Here is a 26,068-nt window from a genome sequence, read left to right as displayed (position 1 = left end):
CACACACACGGAATAGTATTCAGCCATAAAAAAAAAGAATGAAATCTTGCCATTTGTGGCAACATGGATGGACCTGGAGGTTGTTATGCTAAGTGAAATAAGTCAGAGAAAGACAAGTACCATATGATCTCTCTTGTATGGATTCTTAAACAAAACAAAAAAAAGCAAGCTTATCAATACAGAGAGCAGATTGGTGGTTGCAAGAGCTGGGGGCTGGGAGAAATGGGTGAACTGTTTTTGTTTTTTTCTTTTTTAGGTTTAAATGAGTTGAATAAAATGTAAAAATTAAGAAACACTCTTGAAAGCAATGAAAGAAAAGTAATTCACTAGAGATATATTTCTTACTCATGACCAAGAGGCACAATATTATTAAGATACCAGTTCTTAAATTGATTTGAAGATCCAGTGCGATCCCCATAGAAATCTCAGCAAGCTGTTTTGTAAATAGCGACAAACTTGTGTTAAGCACTGAGTAGTGTCAGCAGTTACTGATGAAGGACAAGTCAATGAACTCATACTTGCCTGTTTCAAGATTTATTATAAAGTTTCGATAATTAAGAGAGCATGATGTTTTGAAACAAATGGACACATAGATAAATTGAACAGAACACAGAGTCCGTGAACAGACCTCCACAGATACAGTCAACTTGACCTGGGTCAAAGGAATAAAGGCACATCAAGGCAGAAAAGATAGTTTGTTTAGTTTTTAGTCTTTAGTCATCGTCAGCAAATGAGGGTACAAATGGACAACCACAGGAATTTTTTACATAAGCTTCACACATTAGACATAAATTCACTCAAAAGTATTCATTGCCTTAAATATAAAATGCAAAACTATAAACATTATAGTGGGGAACTTAGGAGAAAAGCTGCATGGCTGTAAGTTTGGTGATTAATTTTCATATACAACATAGAAAACATGATCCATAAAAAAATGATAGTGTGAACTTTATTAAATTTACACTGTGAACTTTATTAAATTTACACTGTTCGCTCTGTGAAAGACTGCATTCAGAGAACGGAAAGACAAGCCACTGGCTAGAAGACTATGTTTTCGAAACTCTTATCTGAAGAAAGATTTGCGTGAAAAGTATTCAAAGAGCTAGTAGAACGCCACAGTAAGAAACCAGACCTCCCAAATTAAAATAAATAGGGCAAGACAAGTAGACACCTAACCAAATAATATATATATAAATATATATTTAATAATATATATAAAATATATATTTAATATATAAAAACATGTATAAATTGGTCAACATTGGGGAATTATTGGAAAACAGTATACATCGTCCACAAGGGAAAAACAAATTAAAAAAATAATAATAAAATAAAAGCAGCTCTTCAAGTTAGGAATTAAAGAGTACTTCATTATCATACCCAGTAATAACTATTGCAGACTAAATGCTACCATCCTGCTTGATGGTAAAAAATTACAAAATCAGATCAGGGAGGAAATAAGAATGTCCCCCTTCACTGCTGATGTACATCATTAGTCTCTACAGTATGCAAATAAGTGAATTAATAAGGTGGAATCAGACTTCTCATGTTTGTAAACATTTGTAAGAATCTACCTAGCAGGGGTGCCTGGGTGGCTCAGTCGTTGGGTGTCTGCCTTCGGCTTGGGTCATGATCCCAGGGTCCTGGGATTGAGTCCCACATCGGGCTCCCTGCTCAGCAGGAAGCCTGCCTCTCCCTCTCTCGCTCCCCCTGCTTGTGTTCCCTCTTGCTGTCTCTCTTTCTGTCAGATAAATAAAATCTTTAAAAAAAAAAAAAGAATCTACCTAGCAAATTCAAGACAATCAACGAAAAACCAAAAAGAAAGCCAAGTCTTTTGCCAATTGTAAGATAAATATACAAAAAGTGGTTCTCACAAATACCCATAACCAGTTAGAAAATGTCACAGAGAACAGGGCACATTAACAATAGCTCCGGGGACACCTGGGTGGCTCAGTCGGTTGTGCGTCCAACTCTTGATCTTGGCTCAGGTCTTGATCTCAGGGTCGTGAGTTCAAGCCCTGCATTGGGCTCCACATGCAGAGCCTACTTAAAACAAAAACAAACCCAAAACCAAAAAACAAACCAATAGCTACAAAAACTCAACAAAAAGTAGAGGACCTTGAAGAAAACTAAAACACTGTTCAGGTTCAAGACCCAACTGTAGCTGAAGCAAAAGCAAAGGAGGGGTGCTCCCCAGAGCCTGAACTGGGGGGAGGTCACAACCAAAGGAACTGAAGCCTTCGGGAGCAGAACAGGATTCTCAGAGCTCCCAGGATGGTTTTTGTTAGGACTGTAGGGCCCAGTTGTTGGGAGTACGCACAACTCCAAACCCACAGGCTTGCCAGTCACGGTCACCATCATCACAGATTTATATATTTAGGGCCATGGTTTTAGGACATGCAGGAAGTACTTGTTTCTCATGCACACAGAGGCACCATGGGGGTTATTGGTGGGGCTTTGTACCATTCCTCCTTTATCATCTCTGCATTGGCTTCCCGCTTTCCTCCCACAGACTGGCTTTCTTCTCGTGGTGGAGAGCACGGCCCCTGGCAGCCCCACGTTCAGGTCCTTCTTACTCTGTGGAAGGTTCCTTCCTTAACAACAATCAGGAGAGTCGTGGGAAAGTTTTCTTTGGGTCCCACCTGGGGTCTTGCATCTGTCTGTGAAACGTGAGTGCCTGTGTCTGGCGTATGCTCCGGTCAAGGGTGCAGGCAAGCTATTTTACCAGGAGGGTGTGCGTGTTGCTTGGGGTGACGGTTGGTAGGAAAAATTATAGTTGCAGACAGAAGATTTGAATAAATGTAGGGATGTGCCATTTTCCTAGATAGGCTGGCTTAAAGTGTAGAGATGTAGATTTCCCCCCAAGTTAGTTTATAAATTTCACGCAGTCTGATTCAGAACTCCAGAGGGAGTGTGGGGGCTCCTTGACATCACGATTCTAAAGTTCACCTGCAATAGCAGACATACGTAGTGAGATTAGCTAGGAAAATTCTGCCCCGTGTCAGGGAGCCAGCTTAATTTGTGTATTTTTCATCTTGGTATTTTATCATCTGTCCTAGGCTTAAAATATGATCCAATGTTGACACCTAATTTTTAAAGCTTCTTTCCCAGAACAATTTTTATATAAGCCAGGGAACTAGGAGTTAGGTATTCAGAGATCTAACATCTGATACTCTAACATCACTCAAATTATTTTGAATGCCGGCTCTTCACTAGGTGCTGTGGGGTTTCATTAAACATAGAAGGCATACTCCCTTCCCACCTATTACTAGACTCAGCTTTTCCAACCAAAGATGGGTATTGGACATTGTCAGCTTGTTGTCGTTCCATATGATTCAGGGAATCAGTTTGCCAAGATGAAAAGAGCCGAAGCAGGTACAAACGATCTGATCTGAAACTACAAGTATACAAAAGAAATTGGGGGTTGGTTGGTGGAAAGCTGTAGTTACTGCACATTATTGGGGGAAGTGTGGATGACATAGGTTTTAAAGGTAAGGATCTCTGTTTAGTAGTAGTAAAGGCCTGAAGTTGTGCAGAATTTTCAAAGACGCCAGAGATGGCTTAAGAGAGAGCACGTGCTGATCACCTTGCCAATGGAGGAATAAAGAGATGGAGAGGAGGGGCGCCTGGGTGGCTCAGTTGGTTAAGCATCTGCCTTCAGCTCAGGTCATGATCTCAGGGTCCTCGGATCCAGTCCCGTGTCGGGCTCCCTGCTCAGCGGGGAGTCTGCTTCTCCCTCTGCCTCTGCCCCTCCCCCAACTCGTGCTCACTCGCTCACGCTCGCTCCCTCTCTCTCTTTCTCTAAAATAAATAAAATCCAAAAAAGGGCAGAGAGGAAATGTCAGTTTGAAAAAAAGTGGTTGCATGGGAAGTAAATGCAGGTCAGAAAAACTGACATTTGTGATTTTGTTTTGGGTTTGTCAATGGCACTCTTCTTGGGAAAGTAAACCCGTGGCTGAAAGGGAAAGCAAATGTGTAACGCATGGTAATGCCTTTGTTGGTACGTGTCATGTCCAATTTCTTTGGCTTTGGAAACGATAGGGCAAATAGCCAACCCTGAAAATTTGTTAAAAAAAATAATAGGGGAGATAAATGTTTGTCTTCTGTGATTTATGTTCGTACCGGGCTTGGGTTCCAAGATCTCAGCTAGATAAGCACGTAGAGCCCTCTTCATCTCCAAGTGTCGGGAAAGTCGGTTGATCAAGGCAAACCCAGACTGAAAGTAAAGGAGTTTACATGGCATTCACAGTGACAAAGAACTTGAAAGGATGACCTTTAAAAAGAGAAGTAACCCAGCTCCTCTGATTGGAGGCCAGAAGTAGCCTGATCGCGTTCAACACTAGAAGAAAGAAGACAGAAACAGGCCGTCCCCTCCTCCTTTCAAATCATGGGTTTTTACGGCTCAAAATCAGTTCCTTAGTTTGCCTTGTAAATGATATGCAGATATGTATGGTAAGACCCAGCGTTCTGTGCGGCATATGTTTGGAATTAATCGTGTAACCACATTTGCCCCAGCTGCAAAGCTGGAGCTCACAGAAGTGTGGAAACAATGTTGAGATACGCATCTAGAAGCAAAGGTCACGCTGCCTGTGCCAAGACGCATGTCGGGGAGGACTTATCCTGGTGGCCAGTGCCATCCGAAGTCCAAGAGCATATGTGAACCCGAACAGCCCTCAGACCATGAACCTCCAAGGCCAAAGGGAAATGACCTTCCATGAACGGGGGAGCCAACGAAAGTGAGAGAGCTCACAAAACACCGACAAGAGAAAAACCAGGTGGGAAGGTAAGCCCATCTGGCTAATTGGTCACAGACTGTAAATTCCCCTCCAGCCACATCTGCCCTCGCTACTTAGGAGAACCTGGATCTTCTGAGGACTCGCAGAGGAATGTTTGCAAGGATGGGTGCCACTCAGGTTGGGGGGGTTGGTTTTTAAAGTTGAACAACAGAAATAGGTCGGCTTACGGAGTGTTAGTGGGAGAGGCAAGAGATGAGGCAGGAACGGGACAGGGTAAGGAGGAGGATGGAAAGCCACTGAGGAAATCCTGGACTAGTTGCTCCATCAGCCTTGCCTGTGAGTCTCAGGGCTGGCCTAGGGCCAAGGTGCAGGGGCCAGGACGTAACGTGCCCTCTCCCAGCGCTCGCTCTGCCTGCTTATACACTCCTCCACATACTCACATATACTTCTGTCACTGCGTGTCTCTGCTGTCCGCCCTCTTCTGCCCAGGAACACAAGAATCCCGAGTTCATCCATGCTCACATACTGGGGACAGAAAGTGTCGTCCCAGCCAGCCATCTTGCCATTTCAGATAGGAACAGAGTAAGGGAATGACAGATTCATAAATAGAATCCCCTGAACCCGAAATCCTGGGAGGGAAGACATTGGGAGCAGAGAGGACTTCTTTCTACTCATCAGGTTGTCCCCAGTGAGGTGACCGTTCGGTCTGGCCTTGTCCAGTACATGGAAGTTACTTGGTTTATAGGCATGCTGCCCAAAATACACTGGGGTCCCCAACTGTCCACCTTCTGAGTGTGTCCCTAACAAACATTACCCAGTACCTGCTGTTGCCTGGACCCAGAGCCCTTACTCTGCTTGTTTGAGAAGTCTTACGTCCTGAAGTTGAGAGGTTCTCTCCCTCTCTCTCTCTCTCTCATGTACCGACCAAACAAACTTCTCCACATCCGTTCTGTGCTCCGTGAGTTTTTCTGTTTATAACTCTGAGCTTAGCTGGCATTTTAAGTCGATGAAGCGTCCCTCTGTTGACCCAGCGTGGCAGGGAAGGGGGGCAGAAAGGGGGCCCTCATGCCCAGCTCCAGTGGTGAGTTGCTAGATTTCCAGTTGTACTGGGAGCAGGATTCACCGCTCCTTTTTCTTGAGTCTGGGGAATGGCACCAAGCTGTATCAAAAATGATGCAGGGTCGGAACATCTACGAATCAAGTTTAGTTTAGAACTGCAGTTACACGCAGCAGAGGCCACTGAAGGGGAGGTGACGGGCTGCCTGTGCGCAGGGCACCAGGCTGAGGGCTCTGCAAGTATTATACCGTCTGACCCTCACATCCACCCTCCGTAACAGGTGCATTCATTAGCTCTGTTTACAAGATGCGGCAACTAGAGAATTCATCGAGCTCTCCCCCGAGCAACTTGTGTCCTTTGCTACGTGTGTGTTATACTTTGACAAAATTTATGTTTAATAAAAAAACAAAGGAGGAGGTCAGTGAAGCCCAGAGAAGGTAAGCGACTTGCCCCAGGTCTCCTAGCTGGTACCAAAGGCAGGATTCAGCCACCACGTTTCTCCCCCTTTGGAGCCCCCTTAGCTTCTCCTCTGTGCTGCTAATCATTCACGTTTAATTATACGTCATCGTCATGCCACACGGTGCGTAGATCGTACGAGGGATCAGTGTCGTATTCTCTTATGCTGCTAGTCCTTCATCTTGTCATTTCTTCATCACCTAGAAATGTCCTTGTTTTTTTAGTTTTCTCTCTTCCTGATTTACTTCTTTGTTCCCCCCACCCAAACTATTTACTTCTTGACTGTTGAGTAAATAAGTGAATAAGTCTTGTCGTAACATGTACGCTAACGCACATTTTTAAGACGACGTCCTCGACTCATTCGTTTCTTTGTTTATTCCTTGAAGTTATTCGATGCTCACTACATGCCCGGACTGGGAATGTGAAGTTGAATAAGACGGTGTCTTCTTTCAAGAGGCTTGGCGTCTAGTAGGGGCAGACAGACTTACTACGGGTTCCCAGACGGAATCTCTTCGTGTAGCGTGAGGGCATCCAGGAGGAAGTGGCAAGGGTGGGCGAGAAAGGCCTCACGGAGGAGGTAGCTCTGAGTATGGAGAGAGGAGCGAGTGCTGGCCGAGGGCTGGGACTAGCAAGGCCACAGCTCGCTGTGTCAGTCTGCCAGGGCTTCTGTAACAAATTACCACGGACCAGGTGACCGAGATAACACAAGCGTGTTTTCTCAGTTCTGGAGGCCAGGAAGTCCAGGATCAAGGTGCTGGCAGGGTTGGTATCTGGTGAGGCCTCCTCCTTGTTTTGTTCTCACATGGTCTTGCCTCTGCCAGGTGTGCTGTGAGGAATGGGGAGGAGGAGGAGGGAGACAGAGGATGGAGACAGAGAGCCCTCCGGTGTCTCTTCCTCTCCTTATTAAGGACACCAGCCCTATCAGATTAGGACCCCGCCCTTATAACCTAATTTAACCTTCATTACCTCCTCAATCAGTCATATAGGGGTTAGGGCTTCAATGTACAAATTGGGGGGAGGACATAATTCAGTCCGTTAATGCACACTGACACCCAGAATTCCCTGGCCCCCCAGTTCCTCCTGACGCCTCCTCACGGAGGCACCCCACATTCCCTCTGTTCATGCTTGTTTTAAGAGTCCTTTCCCGTGCACCCTGCCCGCGCCCAGAAGTCTTAGCGTGGTGATGCAGGCTTTCCAGTCTGCTCTTTGATGTCTGTTCTAAAGAGCAGAAGGCTGACACAGCTCCGGCTTTGAAAACACTGGGCTTCAGATGTTCCACCGTCATCCAGAGCTGGCCATGGTGGGGAAGCGGCAGTTGCCTCCCCCCACCCCACCCCAGGGAATCTCCCCTTCCAGGAACTGTCTTCTGTGTCTGGCTCCCCAGGGCACTAAGGGCACAGCGTAGTTGTACACACAGTGAAAAAATGTGACTTCTCCCCCTTCTCCTGTAGCAAGTGACCGCAAAGGCGCAAAATGGATCATATATGTAAAGGCTCTTTGCAAAGTACGGCGTGCGGTGTTCAGTCCCAGAATAATTATAGTCTTTTATTTTTGCAGTCATGTTTTCCAGGGGGTTCATCGGACCCTCTCCCATCCCCAATGTCACTGTAGTTAGATACCCAAAAGGACCTTCACCAGTCTTCAAGAATTCTCCGAAGCTGCCTTACTGCTCACACCCACCCTTCTCACATGCTCGGGTTATGATGCGTTCATTTTCAGTACTAGTCTCTAAATTCCAGACCTTCTGTGAAGCATCCGTGGCCCGACGGGGGAGGAGCGAACAACTTCCCTGGGGGGCTTGGGATGTAGGGGGCCCAGAGGACGACCATGCAGCCCGACTGTGGATCTGAACCCCCCCCATTACTTGCCAGCTGTGTGACCTGGAACACCCCTTTGTTTTTCCTTCGCCGGAAACTGAGGGTGTGGGTCATGGCCCCTGACAGCTGCGCTGTTGGCCACTGAGCCTTCTAACTTGACCCGGCGGCCAACAGAGAGCTACTAGGGACAAGGGTGGCGCGATGCAGGAAGTGAGAGAGAGAAATCCCTCTGGTGTTAAGATTTGTGAGGATGACCTGAGTTAAGACACAGATGGGCCGTGAGAACAACGCTTGGCCCGCGGTAAGTGCTCCATAAGTTATGTTTCCTCATCCGTCAATAGACATGGGGCTACGTGGCTACCGAGGTGTGCTCTTGCTTAGCGATTCGACCCAATTCCAGAACGCTGCTGGATTGAATTTAAGTTTGCCCATCCAACCAGTACCCCTCGTGAACACTACGAAGGCTTCATGTTCTGTCGCATTGTCTGTTGGATTCCTTTCATCTATTGCAGATAGTGTCTGGAGAGCCAGCTTGCTGGACCCGTGGAAGGCCATGTGCTTGAGGATGGAGCGGGGGGCTTGACATCTGAACACTCAGTGGTACCTGAGCGTTTGGAGCACAGGAACGGAGGGGCAAACTCTGAAAAAGAGCCAGTGACGGGAAACCGTGCTGGCCCAAAAGGAAACCACCTTTTCCAGACCTGAGACCAGAAGTGGGTGCTTCCATGCTGCCGGGGTCTTGAATGCACAGCTGAGGGGCATTCTTTCCCGAGTTTGCTGGGAGGAGGAGACCTCTTTCCATCTGGCCTGGGCTCAGAGCGGAGCATTCTGGAGGTTGGCTTGCACAGGTAGCCAAAGAAACACGCGATGCTTTCTCTTTATTGTGTCTGCTGAGTGGTTTTCTTTCCCAGCCTGTGTTGTGTTATGAAAGAGACAAGTTTAATAAACAGATTCTATTTTTATTCCGAGCCACGGCCTGGAAAAGCATTCTGTCTCCCAACCGGGAACCCGGAGCCCCCTTGGCCCTGCGCGCCTGTTACTCTCTCTACCACCACTTGGTGGTGACATACCGAAGCTTGCAGGGGTAGGTCTCAAAAGCCAGTTCGCGCTGAAGCCCCACTGCCGGGCACCACGGCTGAGACCGTGCCTCAAGCTCTCAAGATGCCTGTGCTCTTACCCTGACGAGATTCGTGTTCGGGGACCACTTGTCTGATGTGTCCCTTTGACCACATGAAGGGGCTGCTTGTTCCTGAGCCCCAGTTCTGGTCTGCTTAGCTGGCAGCTTCCAACACCCGGGAACACATAGGCGTATGAGAAAAACAATCCTGCTTCCCCTTAGTTCAACTAAGGCAAGGCTGGAGAATTTCAAACAGAACTTTTCCTTGGAAACAACAGCAAAATATACACAACAGCATAAATAAATGGATAAGCTCACAGAGTTTGGCCTGCCGACCGGGACTTAAGGATGGAACAGCACGCAGTGCAGACTGGCCAGGAAGGCTTGTAGACTGTCCAGAGAACCTCGTTTTTTCTCCCACCATGGAATCTAAGAACCTTGTATAGCAGGTTGGAACGAGGACAGCCCAGCCTCGATCCCAGGAGACATTTTATTTATAATTCGTAACCTCTGTATTCCAAAGAAGATATGGGGTAGTTTACGATAAAATGTGTGTGTGTGTGTGTGTGTGTGTGTGTGTGTGTGTTTAAAATCAAAGCTGCCGAAGAAATTGAAAATGTTTACACATAGACAAGAGTATAAATAGAATATATCAAGCCACTAAATTAATGCCATGCTTGAACACCACATTTAGCGCCAAGAAGAGAATCCTGGAAAACCAGCGTTACACAGTGACAATACCTAACAGAAAAGAAAAGGGACATCCCTTTTCAAGAAAGGCTAGCATTTTCCTGGTCTGAGGATGTATCGCGGTAACGGCAGCATATAATTCGACAGTGATTTCGTTGAACGCCCAGAAACACTCTCTGTTCGGTTGATGAGCGACATTTGCTTATGTTGATATTACTTTTAGATCTGATGGACTCGTCCTTTCTTCCCAGAATTTGCTCATCACAGCTGTGCTGTATCCCCCTTCTTGCGGCAGACCTTAGGTCAAGTGGGAAAGCCCCCCCAAAGGGACGTTCTCCCCTCCCTCCCCCCCTCCCCGCAGAGGACTCTAGACAAGAATGAGCCTGGCAGGGTGGGGGCAGCCAGCACAGCCTCAGAAGAAGGCGTGTGCTCTGGGCCGGGGAGCGAACAGTGTGCTTCTCTGTACGTACATGCAGGACATACGGAGGGTGATTACGTCACTCACTCATGATGCGGAGAACTCGATAGGCACTGGATTGAAAAGAATGCCTATCAACCAGAGATCCAGGACTCGTCGAACAGACTCCTTGACGTCCCTTCTCTATTCAATAGCATGATGTGGTTTGAGATTTTTCTCCCTTTGGGAAGGAAGCGAATGCAGTGTTGGGCGCACTTGAAAGTCCTATGATGATCAGTGTATTGTCAGCTTGTTGAAACCTTTTCTGTGTGTGGCAGTGTGTTTGCGGGACAGCCAAGCAGAGGCCCTAACGGGTCTGTGTTTCTCTTCTCTCTCTTGCACCCAGTACCTGCTTGATCCCTATGGTTCAGATGGGGGTGGCATTCACCCCCCTCCCCCACACAGCTGCACAGCTGCCCTTGATCCCCATGCCAAGCAGCAGGGGTAGGCATTTCACACAGAATCTGACCTGGTGATGAGTTGAAGTAATGTCCAGGCATAGTTCACAAAGTTCACATAGTTCACAAAGACAGAAGTGCAGGGTCCATTTCAAATTCGTGCCATGGAAGATGGACTTAGTTCTTTCACTGGCTGCCCCCCCAACACACACTCCCCACTCCTCTCTGCCTCAGTCACACTTGTTGGGCAGATTACAATTCAGCATTTTCATTTTGACCATATCGGAGTCTTTGACCAAGCCACGTAGCTTACTATAATTAGATTTCCTTTCTGACACTGGATTTTGGTTTTCTGGACCTAGTGTTATCTTTTCCCTTTGCTTATCATAATTCTTGCCCTAAATTGCCACCGAGCTAAGAAATGCCTGTGGATCTGTGAGATGCACGTTAGGTAATCCCTCTTGCCCGTATTCTGCACGGCAGTCCACCCTCCTGGGCCCCCAGACTCCTGTTCCAACCCACACTGCGAGCTCTCCAGGCCCCCTGCCTCTCCGCTACCCTGTGACTTCTCTTCGATGTCTTCTTGAAACTTTTCATCCCCCGGCTCTCCTGTCGGAGCCCCCTTTCCTGGAACTCGAATCTTCTTCCTTGGCTCTCTGATGGGGACTGCCTGAGAAGCACATTTCTTGAGATCCGGCATGTCTGAAAATAGCTCTATTCTGCTTCTTGCAGTTAACCGATCGACTGCATATAGCATTTTCAGTTAAAGACGATTTGTGCTCAGGACGCTAAAGGCATCTTTCATTGTCTTCTAGCTTCCAGTGTTGCTACCGAGAAGTCCAGTGCCGTTTTGATTCCTGAACCTTGTTACACGTCCTGTTTCGCTTTTAAGAGCTTTTCCTTAGCATGAATATTCTAAATTTCACGCGGAAGACCTTTGAGTAATGCCAGCACCCTGTCTTGGTGTTGGGGACTTGGTGGACCCTTCCGACTGGAATTCATGGCCTTCGTCCTGAGCATTTTTTCTTCTGTTACAGCTTTGATACGTACCTCCTCTCCTTTTCCTTTCCTTTCCTTCTGGCACATTCTAAGTTCATGGTTGGATATTGGGCCTCCCAGTTTAATTTGTTGATTTCCTGGTTTTCTGTCCGTTTTTCATTTCTTTGTGTTTTTTTCCCTTTCTGGGACATTTCTTCAGTTGCTTCTTCACATCCATCCCTTGAATTGTTTAACTGCTGCTGTATTATTTTTGTAACTCGGGTTTTCTGATTTTTAAATGTCACTTGGTTCTGGTTTCAGAGACACAAAACATTTTAGTAAACATTCTATCTCTGAGGATATTAATTAGTGTTTCTTTGACACTTTTTTCTGTTGTCTGCTTCATCTTTGTCCTCGGTTCCTTTTTCTGGCTTTGGTGGGGGGTGGTTGGCAGGCAGAAGGGAGGATGATGGGGGGGCAGTGGTTCTCTGTTTCTCTTCTGCCAAATGTCTAGTGATGCTTGGCTACCCATTACTGTTTAAGAATGAAGCACCAAAAAGACACCCCCAAAGTTGTCTATGCATTGGCGGGGTCTGTTAAGTTGTAGTTTTCCCCAGAGGATGATCAGACAGGGAAGGACCTAGTCATTTTATTGGGGACCCCTGATGTCCCCTAGCATCTGTAGGTGTTTTCTCTTTGGTTGCTCCGTTTCTGCTAAGGGGAGACCTAAGTCTCCTGCCTGGTGAACAGAAGCTTAGCCAGAGGTATCTGGGGGCCCAGTAGGGGGAGGGGATAGCCCGCTTTCTATTCCACATGAAAACTTTTATGTAATTTCCTGATTTTCAACCTCGCACCTAATCTCTTCCTTCTCCTGTGCCTGCTGCCCCCGTGTTTACAACTCCTCCATCCACTTTGTCCACTGAACCTCTTTCCCGAGAAGGGTAGTGGGGAGGTAGCTGCCTGGTTGTGGAGGGTGACGGAGGGAGTCTGGGCTGTAACTGGGGCTCATGTCGTTTGTAACCAGCCCCGCTGTTTTCAGCTCTGCCTCCAGAACGACCTGGTATGTCCCCATCCCTGAGCCTTTCCGGGGACCTGGCGTATGGGGCAACTTCCCACTTTGGATTCCCACCCGCATCAGTCGTTTATCTCATCCGTGCTCTGTCGTCCACAGACTGACTGTCTTCTGACATTTACTGACATATCTAAGTGGATGTCACCTTCTCCCCTGTTTTTTGGTTTATCAATGAATCCGTTCTTCCCCCTTTGAGGGGGATGGGGTGGGCAAGTACAACCGTGAGTATTCAGTTTGACCAAAGTGAGCGTGTTACATCCATCACCCTCCCCAGTCTCCGTCACACCCTCTCGAGGTAGTAGGTGGTCTTATTCCCATATCTCAGCTAAGGACTGAAGACCCCGAGAGGTCAAGGCCCTTTGTCAAGGTCACGTTAGCTGCTCAGGGGCAGAGCTGCGATTCGAGTCCAGGTACGCGTCAAACCCTCTCTTTTGACCACATCACACTTCTTTCGATGCTCTGGGATTGTTAGGGATTCCTCTTGACCACACTGAACAGTATTAATCAGGAACACATACCACACACAGTCCCAAGGGGCCACGTACTCCAGCTAACAGAGCGGTTTTTTTCCTTCCCTTTGTTCCCCGAAGCAATTATTTCTTTATTTCATTTAAAGACCCGGCCTCTGCAGCTGCTGCGGAGAGCTTAGAGTTGTCTGAAGGCTGAAGACCAGAACCAAAGCCGTGCGCTTACAAGCCATCAAACTTGAAAGATGTGTTGAGGTGAAATATCACTGCAAAGCCTCCCCACCAAACCTTTTTTTTTTTTAGGTGCTTTTTCTTTCCGAACTGAAAGAGAACCATTTGTACTCTTCGTGCATAAGAATCCTCAGCTCTGGCCGTGTTCAAGATGAGATTTGTATTTATTTTATTTTTTATTTTTTTTATTTTTTGTAACTGCCCACCCCAAGGAAGCAGACAGTATAGTCTTCCAAAGTCAAAATAATTGTGTGTTGCACATCGATATTTACAAGTCGGAGATGAGTGCCTGTGTGTGGGCTGAAACGTGTACCTTTCTTTTTCCCTTTTGGAGAAGCAGCCTGCCTGTGCTAACAGTTAAATAACTTTGTTTTCATACGGATTATTTAAGTTGCAAATGTGAGCCATGTGGGCCAAAGTTTGAAATCAAGACAGCTAAACTGCTGGGGTACTTTGGGAGTTCAGCCGCTTGGATGGAACGGTGGTAGACTGACTTCATGGGGAAGCATTCGAGTGTAGTTTTTCCTCCCATTTATGATCTTGCCCTATTTTTTTTTTTTTTAGCCCCACCAAGTCTGTTATTTCCCTTGGCGTTCCCAGAGAGAGGTCCGTGCAGCTATTGGCAAGTGTGCAATGCAGGGATATGGGGTTTCCAGAAGTTCGTTACAACTTTTCACAAGTATTGAGTAAAATTAGTCATGTTTGAAGGGAAAATGTGAAGGTATTGTTTGTCTTTAAAGTATTTATTTTTCTAAGCACGAATGCCTTAGCAACTGTTGGTGAAGACAGGTTGATTTCAAGCAGTCTTTGTAGTAACGGGGTTCGTTCCCGACCAGGCAGTGGACGGGTGACAGCTTTATTTGTGATTCTCAGGCGTGATAGCCCCAAGCCATGGCGGTTCCAAAAGACACTGTGCCACTTTCCCCCCGATCGCTGTACCCCTGGGCGTCTTAGATCCGCCCCTGCGTGGGGCCACACAGACCCTTGTTGCTTGCAGTGCTCTGGCCTTAACCCTGGCCGCTGCTGGAGGCCGGCCTCGGAGAAGTGGCCCAACTAGGTCAGATCAGGAATTACAGGAAGCAGCCCGGAGCTCCGGGTGGACCAAGATGTTCCGGATGCCCAAGCTTTGTATCAGTCCTTCGGACCTTTCCAGGGGCTTCCTCCTGATTCTGGTTGGTTGTGTCCAATGCTGAAGTCTACAGCACCAAGGGCAATGTTTCTGTCAACCAGATGTTGCCTGAGGTGCTCGTGGAAAAGGCAGATCGCAGAGCTCCACCCCAGGCCTAATGGACCTGCCACTCCAGGTCCTGGGGCCTGGGAATCTGCTTTTCCCTCCCAGCACCATCACCCCCCTTCTTCTGCCCTGCCCCCCACCATGATTCTTAGGCAGATCATAGTATCCAGGGACATACTTTCCAAATTTCCTTAATGATAAGAATCACGTGATAGTCTTTCTAAAAATACAAATTCCTGAGCCCCATCCCAAATTCACTGGCTCAGGATCTCCAGCGGGGCGGGCCCGGGAAGCAGGGAGAAGGGAACCCAACATTCCAGAAAACTCAGGATCCTGAGGCCAAGGTTGCCTGCTGGAAACCATCAGGGGAAAGAAACCAAGCCCCACCCATGACTTTGAAAGACTTTGCATCTGGTAATTAAAAGCCAGCTAGAGACTTAGAAACTAGCAAGACTGAGGAAGAGCAGGGATCTTTGGGCCCCAGGCAAGTCAAGCCAGAAAGTTCCTTCAGTTACTTTTCCCCATTTACCTGTTACATTTCTGTGAATCTTTCTTTTTTTTTTTTTTTTTTTTTTTGATTTATTTATTTATTTGAGAGAGACACAGAGAGCGAGATCAGGCAGGGGGAGGAGCAGAGGGAAAGAGACTCCCAAGCGGACTCCCCACTGAGCATGGAGCCTGACACTGGGCTGGATCTCAGGACCCTGAACTCATGACCCCAGCCGAAATCAAGAGTCAGATGCTTAACCAAGTGAGCCACCCAGGCGCCCCACATTTCTGAGACTCTTTGAAGCCTTCTAATTCTGCTAAGCTGAAGTCAAGACATAAAGTCAGTCCTTATTTTCTGCTGGTGGAAAAAAAAAAGATCTAGGCAACTTTAAATTATTTTCTTTTCACTAATTATTTCAAAAAAGTACATTTCACTTGCCTTGACTTCTCAAAAGCAAGAGTAGCTTTTTATGCTTTTAAAGAAAAAATTTTTAAACACCTGTCACTTCTCGTATCTTCTGAAGTTCTCAACTTGCCTATATGTAAACTGTGAGCCTCTAAGTTCCAAAAAAACATGTATTGTTTATCTCTGTCTCCCCTGGGTGCAGTTTGATGCCTAGCATGTGAAATGAATGCTACGTGGGTTCAGAGGAATATATTTTATTTTCCTTGCTAGGTTTATTTTCTTTAGCTGGAGACTATCAGTGTGAAATTTAACCTTCTTTTTTTTTTTTCTCTTGGTGAGGCCTCTCACATGTGCTTGATTATTGGTTTATTAATTTGAAGATTTATGGAGGGGCAAAATGCTGATTTTTTTTTCTTCTAAAAAAAATGTCAAACTGGGAGACAAAACGTACAATTGTACATACCTGCAAAGAGATGTCCAGATCCCCTGTATCCTGCTGAGGAAATTTCATTGCATAAATGGGTTACTATTAGTTGATGGAAAAATTAAGTTAACTGGAATCCCCAGTTCGCCAATCGTGCCAGCTAACTGAGGTATTAGTGTCCTGTTTAAACTCTCAGAGCTATTAAATTAAATGGTCATGACACGAAACCTCAGAAAAGTCTTATTGTTGTCTAGAAAGATTGTGTACAGGTGTTGCTGGACTGGTTTAGAATAAAAAAGGCTTCAGTATTCTCAAAAATCATTTCCTCTCCTGAGGAAATGCACCATAGTAAAATAGTCCTTTCCAGTACAGTAATTGCTGGCTTTCGGCTTCAAAAGAAAATCCTTGAATATTATTCAGGTTACTGTTTCCACCAGGCTTCGCTGAATGGATAGCTGTTTTGCGTTTGATTAATAAAATGACTCCAGAAAATAAAAGGAACTGTAGTTTAATCCCTACAGACAGAAGTTGTTGGAAACATTCAGTTGCTCAAGAAAATTGTTTTTAATTTTAAAAGACGCGTGCAGTTTAAGCTTATAGAATGAAGGGGATCATTCGATACATTGAAGAAGCTCTCCATTGCAAGTTGGCACGCTGAGGACTTTCCTTGAGTTTATATTTTCACTCCATGAAATGAAAACTCGGAGAATTTTATTGCAAACACAGAAGGTTAAATATTTAGAGAAAGGAAGAAAACTCCTTCATATAAGAAAAGGCATTTCTAATTATCCACAACTTTTTGTCAGTGTAAAAAATGTTCTCTGATGGTGAAGGGTTCCAAAGTTACTCTGGGCTGCCCTGTGCACTTTGTAAGATACAGTCTTTCGGATGCTACTCACCTGGGGTTTCAGTCCGTTCGGGGATCTGTATTTGCAAACACCCCATTTTTCCTCTTGAGGATACCTGTGCGATTTCCCAGACTGCCTGACCCCGCCCTACCCCCCACTCCACCCTCCCCCGGGGAGCCCCTGTCTAGTCTCTGCACCAACCACAGAAGAGCTCTTTCTTCCACCTGTGCTGGCGTCTTGGATGCCCATTTGCCAGAAGATAGATACAAGCATTTCTGTAGTTTGGGTAAAGAAAAAAAAATTCATCCCCGTACAGCTTCTCTCTCATTTCATGGATTCAAATCTGCAAGTGTAACTCTTGCTTGGAACGGTTCCTTGAGATTCCTTCAGTTGGGTATTCTGCCACAGGTGATCAAGACAGCCTCAGTTCTGCCCTTCCTGGCCAATAGGTTGGCCAAAGGAGTGTCAAGTAGAGGAACAAACCCAGCTTTCCTTTGGCTGAACTTTTTTCCGTACGCGATGATAAACAGCTGAGTCTAAGGATCGGGATGATGAAGATGATTATAGGTTAAGAAAACAGACCCTGCAGACACTCACGTGTCCTTGCTAGAAAGGACGGCTTCCAGTCACGTGCTTTCGTCTTGACAACTGTCTTACCATACTCGCAAACAATATCATGCCTGAAGGAATGTAACGAATGAAGGACCACACCTTGGATGTCAAAGAGGAGGGAGATGATAGTAAGAAAGCGGCGTCAGGTGCCAACCAAAAGTTTATCAAATGTACAAAAACATAAAATGAATATCTGGGAGTCTTGGGGTAAAGGGGAGAAAACCGAGAAGCGGCATTAGACTCAGCCTCTGACAGGAGCGTGGGAAGACCCCAAAGAGGGTCTCTCCAGGGAGGCCTTTACCAGCCATGGATGCCAGACCCACCTCCCAAGCCCTTTTACCACTTGGAGAAGCACTCCAAGCTAAGTGCCTGCTTCACATTTGGAATACGTAAAGTAGGTGTAGGTCTGCCTCCAACCCCCCCCCCGCACCCAGAATAGGAAATTTTACCCCAGTGGCTTGCTTTACCCCAAAGACAAGTTCTCTATAATCCCAGTGGAAGAAAAGCAATACTGTGCCGTCAGAACTTGCTTGAAATAATCCCCAAGATGTCCAAACTTGGGCTCGTGATCCCCTCCAGCCCTGCTTTTCTTTCTCTGTTTTCTGTATTGATGAGCAGACCCACCGACCATTCAGTTTCTCAAGCCAGACACTCAGGAGTTGTCCCCGGCTCTTTCCTCTCGCTCAGCCCCCCCATATCCCATCTGATGCCAACTCGTGGGGGTTCTCCCTCCTCAGTGTCTATAGAAGCTGCGTGCCCCTGTCCTTCTGTCCTTCGGACGCCTGTCATCTTCTGGGTCCTCCTGTTGTTTCCTGACTCACCTCCTTGTCTGTAGACAAGACCCCCTTCCAGTGCCTTCTCCACACTGAAGCTAAGGTGAGCTTTGAAAACCATGGGCTCTTGTCAGCCCTTCCGTCCACCACCACTGCTCCCTGCTAAGCCTTCCAGAGATTTCCCGTGGCCCACATTCCTTATGACAACACTTAGGGCCCCCTGTGATCTACTGTCCCCTTCATCTCCTGCCCACATGCGTCCACACACGACTACAGCGAACGTCAGGCAATTATCGTTTTGTGCCTCCGTGTTACTTTCCTTAGAATCTGTTCCACTTTCTTTACCTGAGCCCTGGGTTCCTTATCTGCAAAATGGGAATAGTCCGGTTGACTCACAGTAATTCCGCAGGTTCCTGGAACATCCTGTTGCAATTTTTATTATAAGTAAATTAAACGTTTGTATTAGTTTGGAGAAAGTTGACATGCACATAGTCTTAAATCTTCCCATCCAGGAACCCGGGATGTCTTTCCCTTTATTTGAATTTCTCTTTATGGCCCTCAATAAAGTTACAGAATTTCCGTTTTTCTTCAGTCCTTTATTCTCTGTATATTAGTTTAGTTATTAATAAGCTTTTCTCATCGTGTTTACTGTTGTTTTTGACTGTTTCATAAGAAAGGGATTGGAGGGGGCACCTGGGTGGCTCAATGGGTTAAGCGTCTGCCTTCGGCTCTGGTCTTGATCCCAAATGCAACCCCTCTTTGGGCTCCCTGCAGGGACCCTGCTTCTCCCTCTCCCTCTGCCTGCCGCTCCCCCTGCTTGTGCTCTCTCTCTGTCTCTCACATAAATAAAATCTTAAAAAAAAGGGGGGGAGAGGGTTGGAGTTAACAGTGTATTTGTAACTGGCCTCTTTAGCTCAGAGAGGTTTTTCTTTTGGTTATTTTGTTATTTCCAGGTTAGGCGCTCTGTCATCTGCAAACAAGCATTTGGTCTCTTCTAGTTCTTGAAGGGAAACCAAGGAACAGATATGGTTAGGCTTTGAGCTGACAGTTCAGAAGAGGGTTGACTTGGGCTCCTAAAGGGAGGGAAGGGGGACACTGGATTGCTGTGTGGCAGGAAGATGGTGAGAAGTCTGTGGTTCCTTGCCTGGAACAAGGCAGCTAGCTGGGGAATCGGAGAAGATGGCTTGGAAGGTGTGTTGTTGGTATTTGTACTAATATACAGTCTCAATGTGACTGCAGTCTCCAGGACTCTGACCATCGGAGCTAGTCGCACCTGTGTTCATTTCCCAATGCTGACAAGCTGTGAAATCTTAGATAAATTGCCTAACTCTTCTGAGCTTGGGGTTCCATCCTTGTCATCATCATCATCATGGTCATCATCGCCATCGTCCTCATCATTGTGATGATATCAGTTCGCAGGACTGTTATGGTGCTACAGATAGCGTATCTGAGACCATGGACACAAGGCTTGGTGCACGGGAGACCCCCCAGTAAGTTCTGGCTGTAGCTGCTGCTGCCGTGCTCAGCGGGTAGTGACAGAGCCAGACATCTCCCTTCGGTCCCCCTCCACCAACCGTTGGCCTTAGTCTCCCGAGTCCTGAAGCTCTACGTTCCCTCCCTCCACCGCCCGCCCTTACCTCCTCCTGCCTCTGCTCCTCTTCTGTCCCTGCTGCTCCGCCTCCCCCGTGACCTCTCCTCCCAAAGCTCTTCTTTGACGTTTTGATCTGTAACCATCACTACCACACCAACCAAGACCTGTCTGCCGAGCTCCAGATCTCTACTGCACACCCACCTGCTTATCTGGGATCTCAGCCGAAATCCCTCTGCAGCCATCCAGAAGCCCCTCGTTTTCTCCGTTTCAGTAAATGGCTCCCCATGGACCGGTTATTCAAGGCAGGCATCTTGTTTCCTCTCCTTTCGTCACAACCCCCTTATCCAAAAGGAAGCCCTGGTTAACTCTCTTCTAAAATATCGCTCAAATCCCTGCATCTCCACTGTCACCACCCTGTCCCACCCTCTCACCTGGATGCTGTCTGTGTTGTTTCTCTCAAAGGTCTCGTTGACTTGACTTGTATGTAGAGACTGGACCCTCCTGTCCAGTCTCCACACAGTGGCATAAATGACTATATAACATAAATGAGATGTTGCTTATCCCCCTTAAACCTGCTCAGATTAAAACCCACCTCCTTACCATGATCCCCAAGGTCCTGTAAAACTTAGCCGCAGGCTTTCTTACCAGACTCACCTTGATTTCTCTCCTTGTCATTGGCCAGTTCCAGCCACAGTGTCTTTCTTTCCCTGCCATGAGATCCCCACATGTCCTATGCTTACTACTCCCTCCAACTGGGATGGTCTTTGCCCACCTCATCTTGTGACTAGATCCTTCCTCTGACCACTCCATTAACATACTTCTTATCACAGCACCTCCTTTGTTTCTTTCTTAACCTCTATCTATGATTTGTGATTATTTCATTGTGTGATTATTTGAATATCTGTCTCCCCCATTAACACAGAATACCTTGGGGCCAGGTATGGCGTCTGTCTTGACCATTGTTCTATTCCCAGCATCTAACATGGTACCCGGCATAGAGTGGGTTAGTGACGGGTGGAGGATGACTGGCTCTTTTCTCTCTGTTCAGCCCAGACCCTATCATGAGCCCTCACTAACCTTCACCAGCTATCATTTCTGGCTGTTTCTTCTCTTATATCTCCGCCCACATCTCTAGCTCCAGAAAGCTCCAGGCTTTGGTAGGGACATTCTCCAGAGTGACAAAGAAGTTAACCAGAAAAGAGTTTGCTCTGTACTCACCTAGACCCATGAAGACTCTCATCCTGTCAACTCCCTGTCAATTAAAAACAAAACAAAACAAAAAACTTTCATCCTGATTAAAGCTACCTATGTTGCAGGATCCAGATTTGAAATAGGAGTCGACATTAAAAGGGGAATGACTAAAACCAATTTTGTTCACGTCTTAGATATTTCACCAATGGCCTAAAAAGTCTAATTTCAAAAGTGACAAAGCCTTCCAACCATCTTGCTGATGACCCCAAATTTTGCAGCTAGAAATTTGTTCCTTTAGTTAAAATCTGTCTTTTAAGTGCATATATCCACAGTGTGACATAGATGAGTTATATAGGAATTAAACTTGTGTTCCTTGGGGACAAAACAACAGAGTATTACTCATATTATGACCACAAGAAAAAAAAGGTGGATTTATCATAAGGACACCTAGCAAGTCTGCCGTGTTCCTTATTTCCTAGTTCAAAAGGAGAAAAGGATCGTTTTACTGTACTCAGCTCCATGTGCTGGGTCGGGAGCTGCTGGCCAGCCTCTGGATCGGCTGACCTCTGAGTGCCCAAGTCACTATGGCTCGATGAGTGGGACCCTGAGGTATAACCATGGCTCATCCTTGGCCACACCCTAGATCAAAACAGAGCCCATTTGAAGGGGCTGTAGGCACACCACGAAACATGTCTGGTAAAGCCTTTGTAATGGAGAAGGCAGATGTCAATTGAGCACTTAACTGGGTTACAGGTACCATACCCAACAAATACACATACTACTGTTATCCCCGTTCTGTGGGTGAGGCCCAGACAAGTTAAGTAGCTTGTGGATGGGAAGTGGGGCAGTCAGGATTGCAACCCGTCCGAGTAAAGACAAGATGAAAGCGTGTGTAAGTGGCTGAAGGTGGGACAGGTGGAGAGCGGCGGTGGGTCCTGCTGTCAAGTGGGCCAGCCCTCTATTCAGTGATGGGAGGAGCTCTGAGGGTAGAAAAGTCCGGACTAGGAGGTGAAAGCCAAGGGAGAGGATTCCCCGTGATGCATGAATGAGAGTGGACACTTGCCGAGGAGGAGACTGGAGAGATCTGGGTCGGCCACTCAGTCCTGCTAGGCCGGAGCTATGGAGGGTGTCTGTGTGATCAGAAGCAAATGTCAGCAGACCACTGACCGCAGGAGTCACGTGATGAAGACTTTCCCCATGACCTGGGGACGTTGTAAAGAAAACGTTGAATTTTACTAGACTTTTTAAAAGCAATTATGATTATCATCCATAAATTTGGGGTTTTTGGGGGGACACTTACTGGTAGGAGTGGGTGAACACAACAGAGCTGGTATCAAATAAATCCCTTCTAGAACATTGGTCAAGACCTTACAGCCACCCAGTCCAGCAGGCAGGTGACAGATCAGAACAGGAGGGCCCGTCAGTCTTAGAACAAGGCCAGATGAGGTCAAAATGCAGAGTGGCAGCCCGGCAGTTTGACCGTCTTAATAAGAAAAGTTGCTTTCTTGCAGAGAAGTCCCATGACCTGCCCGTATGGTCATTTCTCCAGAAGCAGCATGAGACCGAGATGATACACCGCGGGTCGTGACTCAGTGACTCCAATCTCGCACTCGTGACTCTGAACAAGGACAGAAAGGCAGCAGCTCCCTGCTCCCAGAAACCGTTGACGGGGCCCACTTAGAGCAGAATGCAGAGCACGTCAGACTCCGTGCCCGCAGGGCCACTAAGCTGAGGTCTGGCCACGTAAACACACGCCTGCTCCGTGGCAAGGCTGTGCAGCTTGGATTTCCAGTGCGATTCGGAATGAGTGGGAAGTCGCCAAGGCAGCGAGGCCTCAGGCCAATTATGCAATTAGCCAAGAGCCGATGCTGGCCTCCACATTTGTTTAGATAAATTTTGAAATCATCAGCGAGCCCTTGAGCCAGATTCTGCCTCTGTGAGGAGAAAGTCAGATTGTATAAACCTGCTTAGCGCCATGCCGTATGGGGGGGTGGGACAAGTTCTGCCTCCCACCCCCCGGGCTGGAGCAGAACCCTTCCACAGAGAGACCTCCGGCTGTGTGTGGCCTGGCTTGGTCCTCACTGGGGAAGCAGGGGAGCAGTGTTGGGGGGGTGGCCCCGAGGGTGGCCCCTGGGGCCCCACATCAAGGCTCCCCCCCCAGTCCCCGCATCTGAACCGGTAGAGGGGACATTAATGAGCAAAGACTGGAGCTCCAAGAGAGGAGGAAGGCTTTTAGCCTCTTCATTCCCAAAAGATGACCTTTTGGACCCAGCAAGGAGAACTGGGCTCCAGTTGCTTTCATTGGAGGCATCCAGAGTGCTTCCCACGTATCTCATTTATCCTCATGACACCCCTGAGAAGTAGGTTTTTGGAGATTTATACAAAGTTATGATTATGCCTTTAGATTCCAGTTCCTGCCCCTGTGTCATTCTAAACCCCGAGTCTCATCCCCATCTCACTTTTCCTAACATAACTAAGCCCTTTGGGGAATGAACCGGCTCAGGCTTTAGCCTCGCCAAAGGGTGATCCCCCCCCCTTTCCTTTTTTTGTTGTTGTTAAGTTTGATTTATTGCTTAGCGTTCTAGCCAGGCTCGATGGATGTTCAGAATATTATAAATAATGTGGATTGAAAAGACCGTGCTGAAATGTTTATTGCATTCTTAGAAAGAGAACAAGGAATGGCGGGCGTGGGGAGCTTGGCCATGGCGAAGGAGGGGCGTGTGGAGGGAGGGGGGCCAGCTCTTGCTCCGAGGGTATTTTAGTGTGTCAATAAAAGCGCTCTGAAAGGAAGGGACTTATATTACGGTCCTGCTATCAAGAATGCAGAAGCGTTCCAGTGAGTGTAAAGAATCCACTTCAAGAATGCGAGGGCCATAAGGAACTAATCATTAGACATTCCCTCTCTCATCTCCTTACCCACCGTGCTGGAGGAAGGCTGCTCACAGAGGGGCTCCCCGAGCTTTGAAACCAGCTCTCCAGCGGGCCAGCTCCGGGGCATCCTCTGGGAGGGGCCGGCAGCCGTGACAAGCTGCGTGTAGGTGACGGAGCGCCTCCCGTGGACTTAGCCCGTGCGCCCGGTGCGTGCGTGCAGGTGAATCTTTGTTCTTTGGGTGCGCTAGAAATATGGGCGTCATCCAAGATCAGGACCCATGATGCGGTAGAGTGAACATCACAGCGTCTGCCCACAGCCTTGGCATCGGAAGCTGGGATCATCCCAGCTCCTTCCCGCTGTCCTTGTCATCACTGGTGCTTCTTCTGGTCTTGGGCCTCCCCTTACGCTTCCGTGAGGAAGGAGAGTCAACGTTGCTGAGCGGCATAGACCATCTGGGTCGACCCGATGCGAAATAGGAAGTCTGGCAGTCGTGGAGATGGTTCTGTGTGTTCTAAGCAAGGCGGTCTTGGCCGTTTCGCCAGCTGCTGTGGTCCCGCAGACCACCGCGGAACAGACCGCTCTCTGTCCAGAGGAAATGGGGCAGGGGTCATAGTGGCGGGGGACGGGGTTTTTTGTTTCAGACACACCCCAGGCTGTAGACTTCTTCCTCACCAGGCTGCATGTCATCAGCAGGAAGTCATTGGGTGCCTGCTTTGCCCCCAAGACAGTGGCCCTCCTACTGGCTGGGGACCCCCTGACCCTTCATCTTCGCAGTGCCCAGTGAAAGCACAGCCCTTCCTGGCATGTTAATAGTTGACTTTATACTTTACGGGCTAGAGGTCTTCTGGTGAGCTTTTGATTCTGCCTTCTAAGACATTGCTCCCAAATGCTAGCGCCAGAAGGATCGCGTGGAGAGCTTGGTGACCCCCAGCTTCCCGGGCCCCACGTCCGGGGGTCTGGACTCAGCAGGTATGAGGCGGGGACTGGAAGTTGCATCTCGAACCATCTCCCCGGCGGGACTGACACACCAGCGATCACAGGGGAGTAACACTGCTCCAGAGGCCAACATGGCGTCTCTGTTGTTAGGTGACTTTTGGTGATTTTCTTCTCAGGAATGTCTGCGAATAGAGAGGGATAAAAAGTCACAGAGAATGAATAAAATGTGGGCTGTTGGTTCAATACAGAAGATCCACTTTGCTGAAACCTCTGAGTCCAAATCCTCCCTGTTAACAAGAAGCCCATGAGCCTCTGGTACAATCCCAGCATTTCCCTAAAGTGTGACTCTGTGGATTTATTTGAAGGATGCTAGTAGACTAAGTTGTTCTGGAATTTTATATTCAGATATTAACCACTTAGGGGTAATGTATTGATTTCGAGTTTGGCAGGACCAACTGTACTTACTTGTATCCCCTTACAATTCTTAGAACCAACCAATAACCCGTTTTATGGATAGTTCATACTCTTCCGTTCATTCCGTCGACACATATTTTTTGAGCACTCAGTATGTGCGAAGTACTGTTGCGGCTGCTAGAATATCTCCACAGTAATTATCACCGAGTCAAAGTGCCGTTTGAAACCCACACTGCTGACTCTTGATACCCCCAGGCAATCAATATTGGAGTCTAAACGATGAGCTGTTTTCCCGTCAACCAAAACACAAGTGCAGAACACGGTTAAGCGTGCACGACACGGCATCTCTGCTGGGCACGCGTGGATAACACCATGGGGACGAGTCAAGGCAGTGCATGGTCTGTCTGTCCTCTCAAGAATTTACAGACGATCAGGGAAGGGCTGTGCTTTCCGTGAGCCCAGTCGATTGTTAATTTGCCCCAGTAATGAACTAATTTCTGTAACGTGTGTGTCGGGGTGCACAAGAAGCCAAGGAAAAGCAGTCCTAGGGTGCCTTGGGCACGGGAGAGGAGGTGTCACTGGGGAGGGAGCGTTTTTGAGCTGAGGCCAAAAGCCAGCGTCTGCGTGCCGGGTATGTGGAAACCGCGGAGGGTTCTGGAACAGTGTGAACAAGCCCGCGCCAAGGCGCAGAGGTGTGAGAGATCGTGGAGCACCGAGCAGGAGCGGCCAAGGTGGGAAAACTGGATCCTCGCAGTGGGAATGTGTCATAATTCAACTTTGCTATTTGGCCTTGAAATGATTG

The 26,068-nt window shown here is 47.5% G+C and overlaps 1 protein-coding gene across 2 annotated transcripts in view; it reads left to right on the top strand.

Annotated features, from left to right (window-relative positions):
• The window catches only part of STX8 (syntaxin 8), a 251,809-nt gene that overhangs the window by 209,458 nt on the left and 16,283 nt on the right, over nucleotides 1–26,068 (top strand). Inside the window, exon 8 of one of the 2 annotated variants that reach the window (XM_034647060.1) lies at nucleotides 22,556–22,825. The exons of the other annotated variant lie outside the window; for it this stretch is intronic. Within the exon in view, the coding sequence (XP_034502951.1) occupies nucleotides 22,556–22,632 (77 nt within the window). The 3' untranslated portion in view covers nucleotides 22,633–22,825. Of the gene's footprint in view, nucleotides 1–22,555; nucleotides 22,826–26,068 lie in introns of those variants that run through there. 2 annotated transcript variants of the gene reach the window in all.

This window comes from Ailuropoda melanoleuca, chromosome 17 (assembly GCF_002007445.2).
Source record: "Ailuropoda melanoleuca isolate Jingjing chromosome 17, ASM200744v2, whole genome shotgun sequence".
NCBI classification, from domain to species: Eukaryota; Metazoa; Chordata; class Mammalia; order Carnivora; family Ursidae; genus Ailuropoda; species Ailuropoda melanoleuca.
This window is presented reverse-complemented; position numbering and strand designations above follow the sequence as displayed.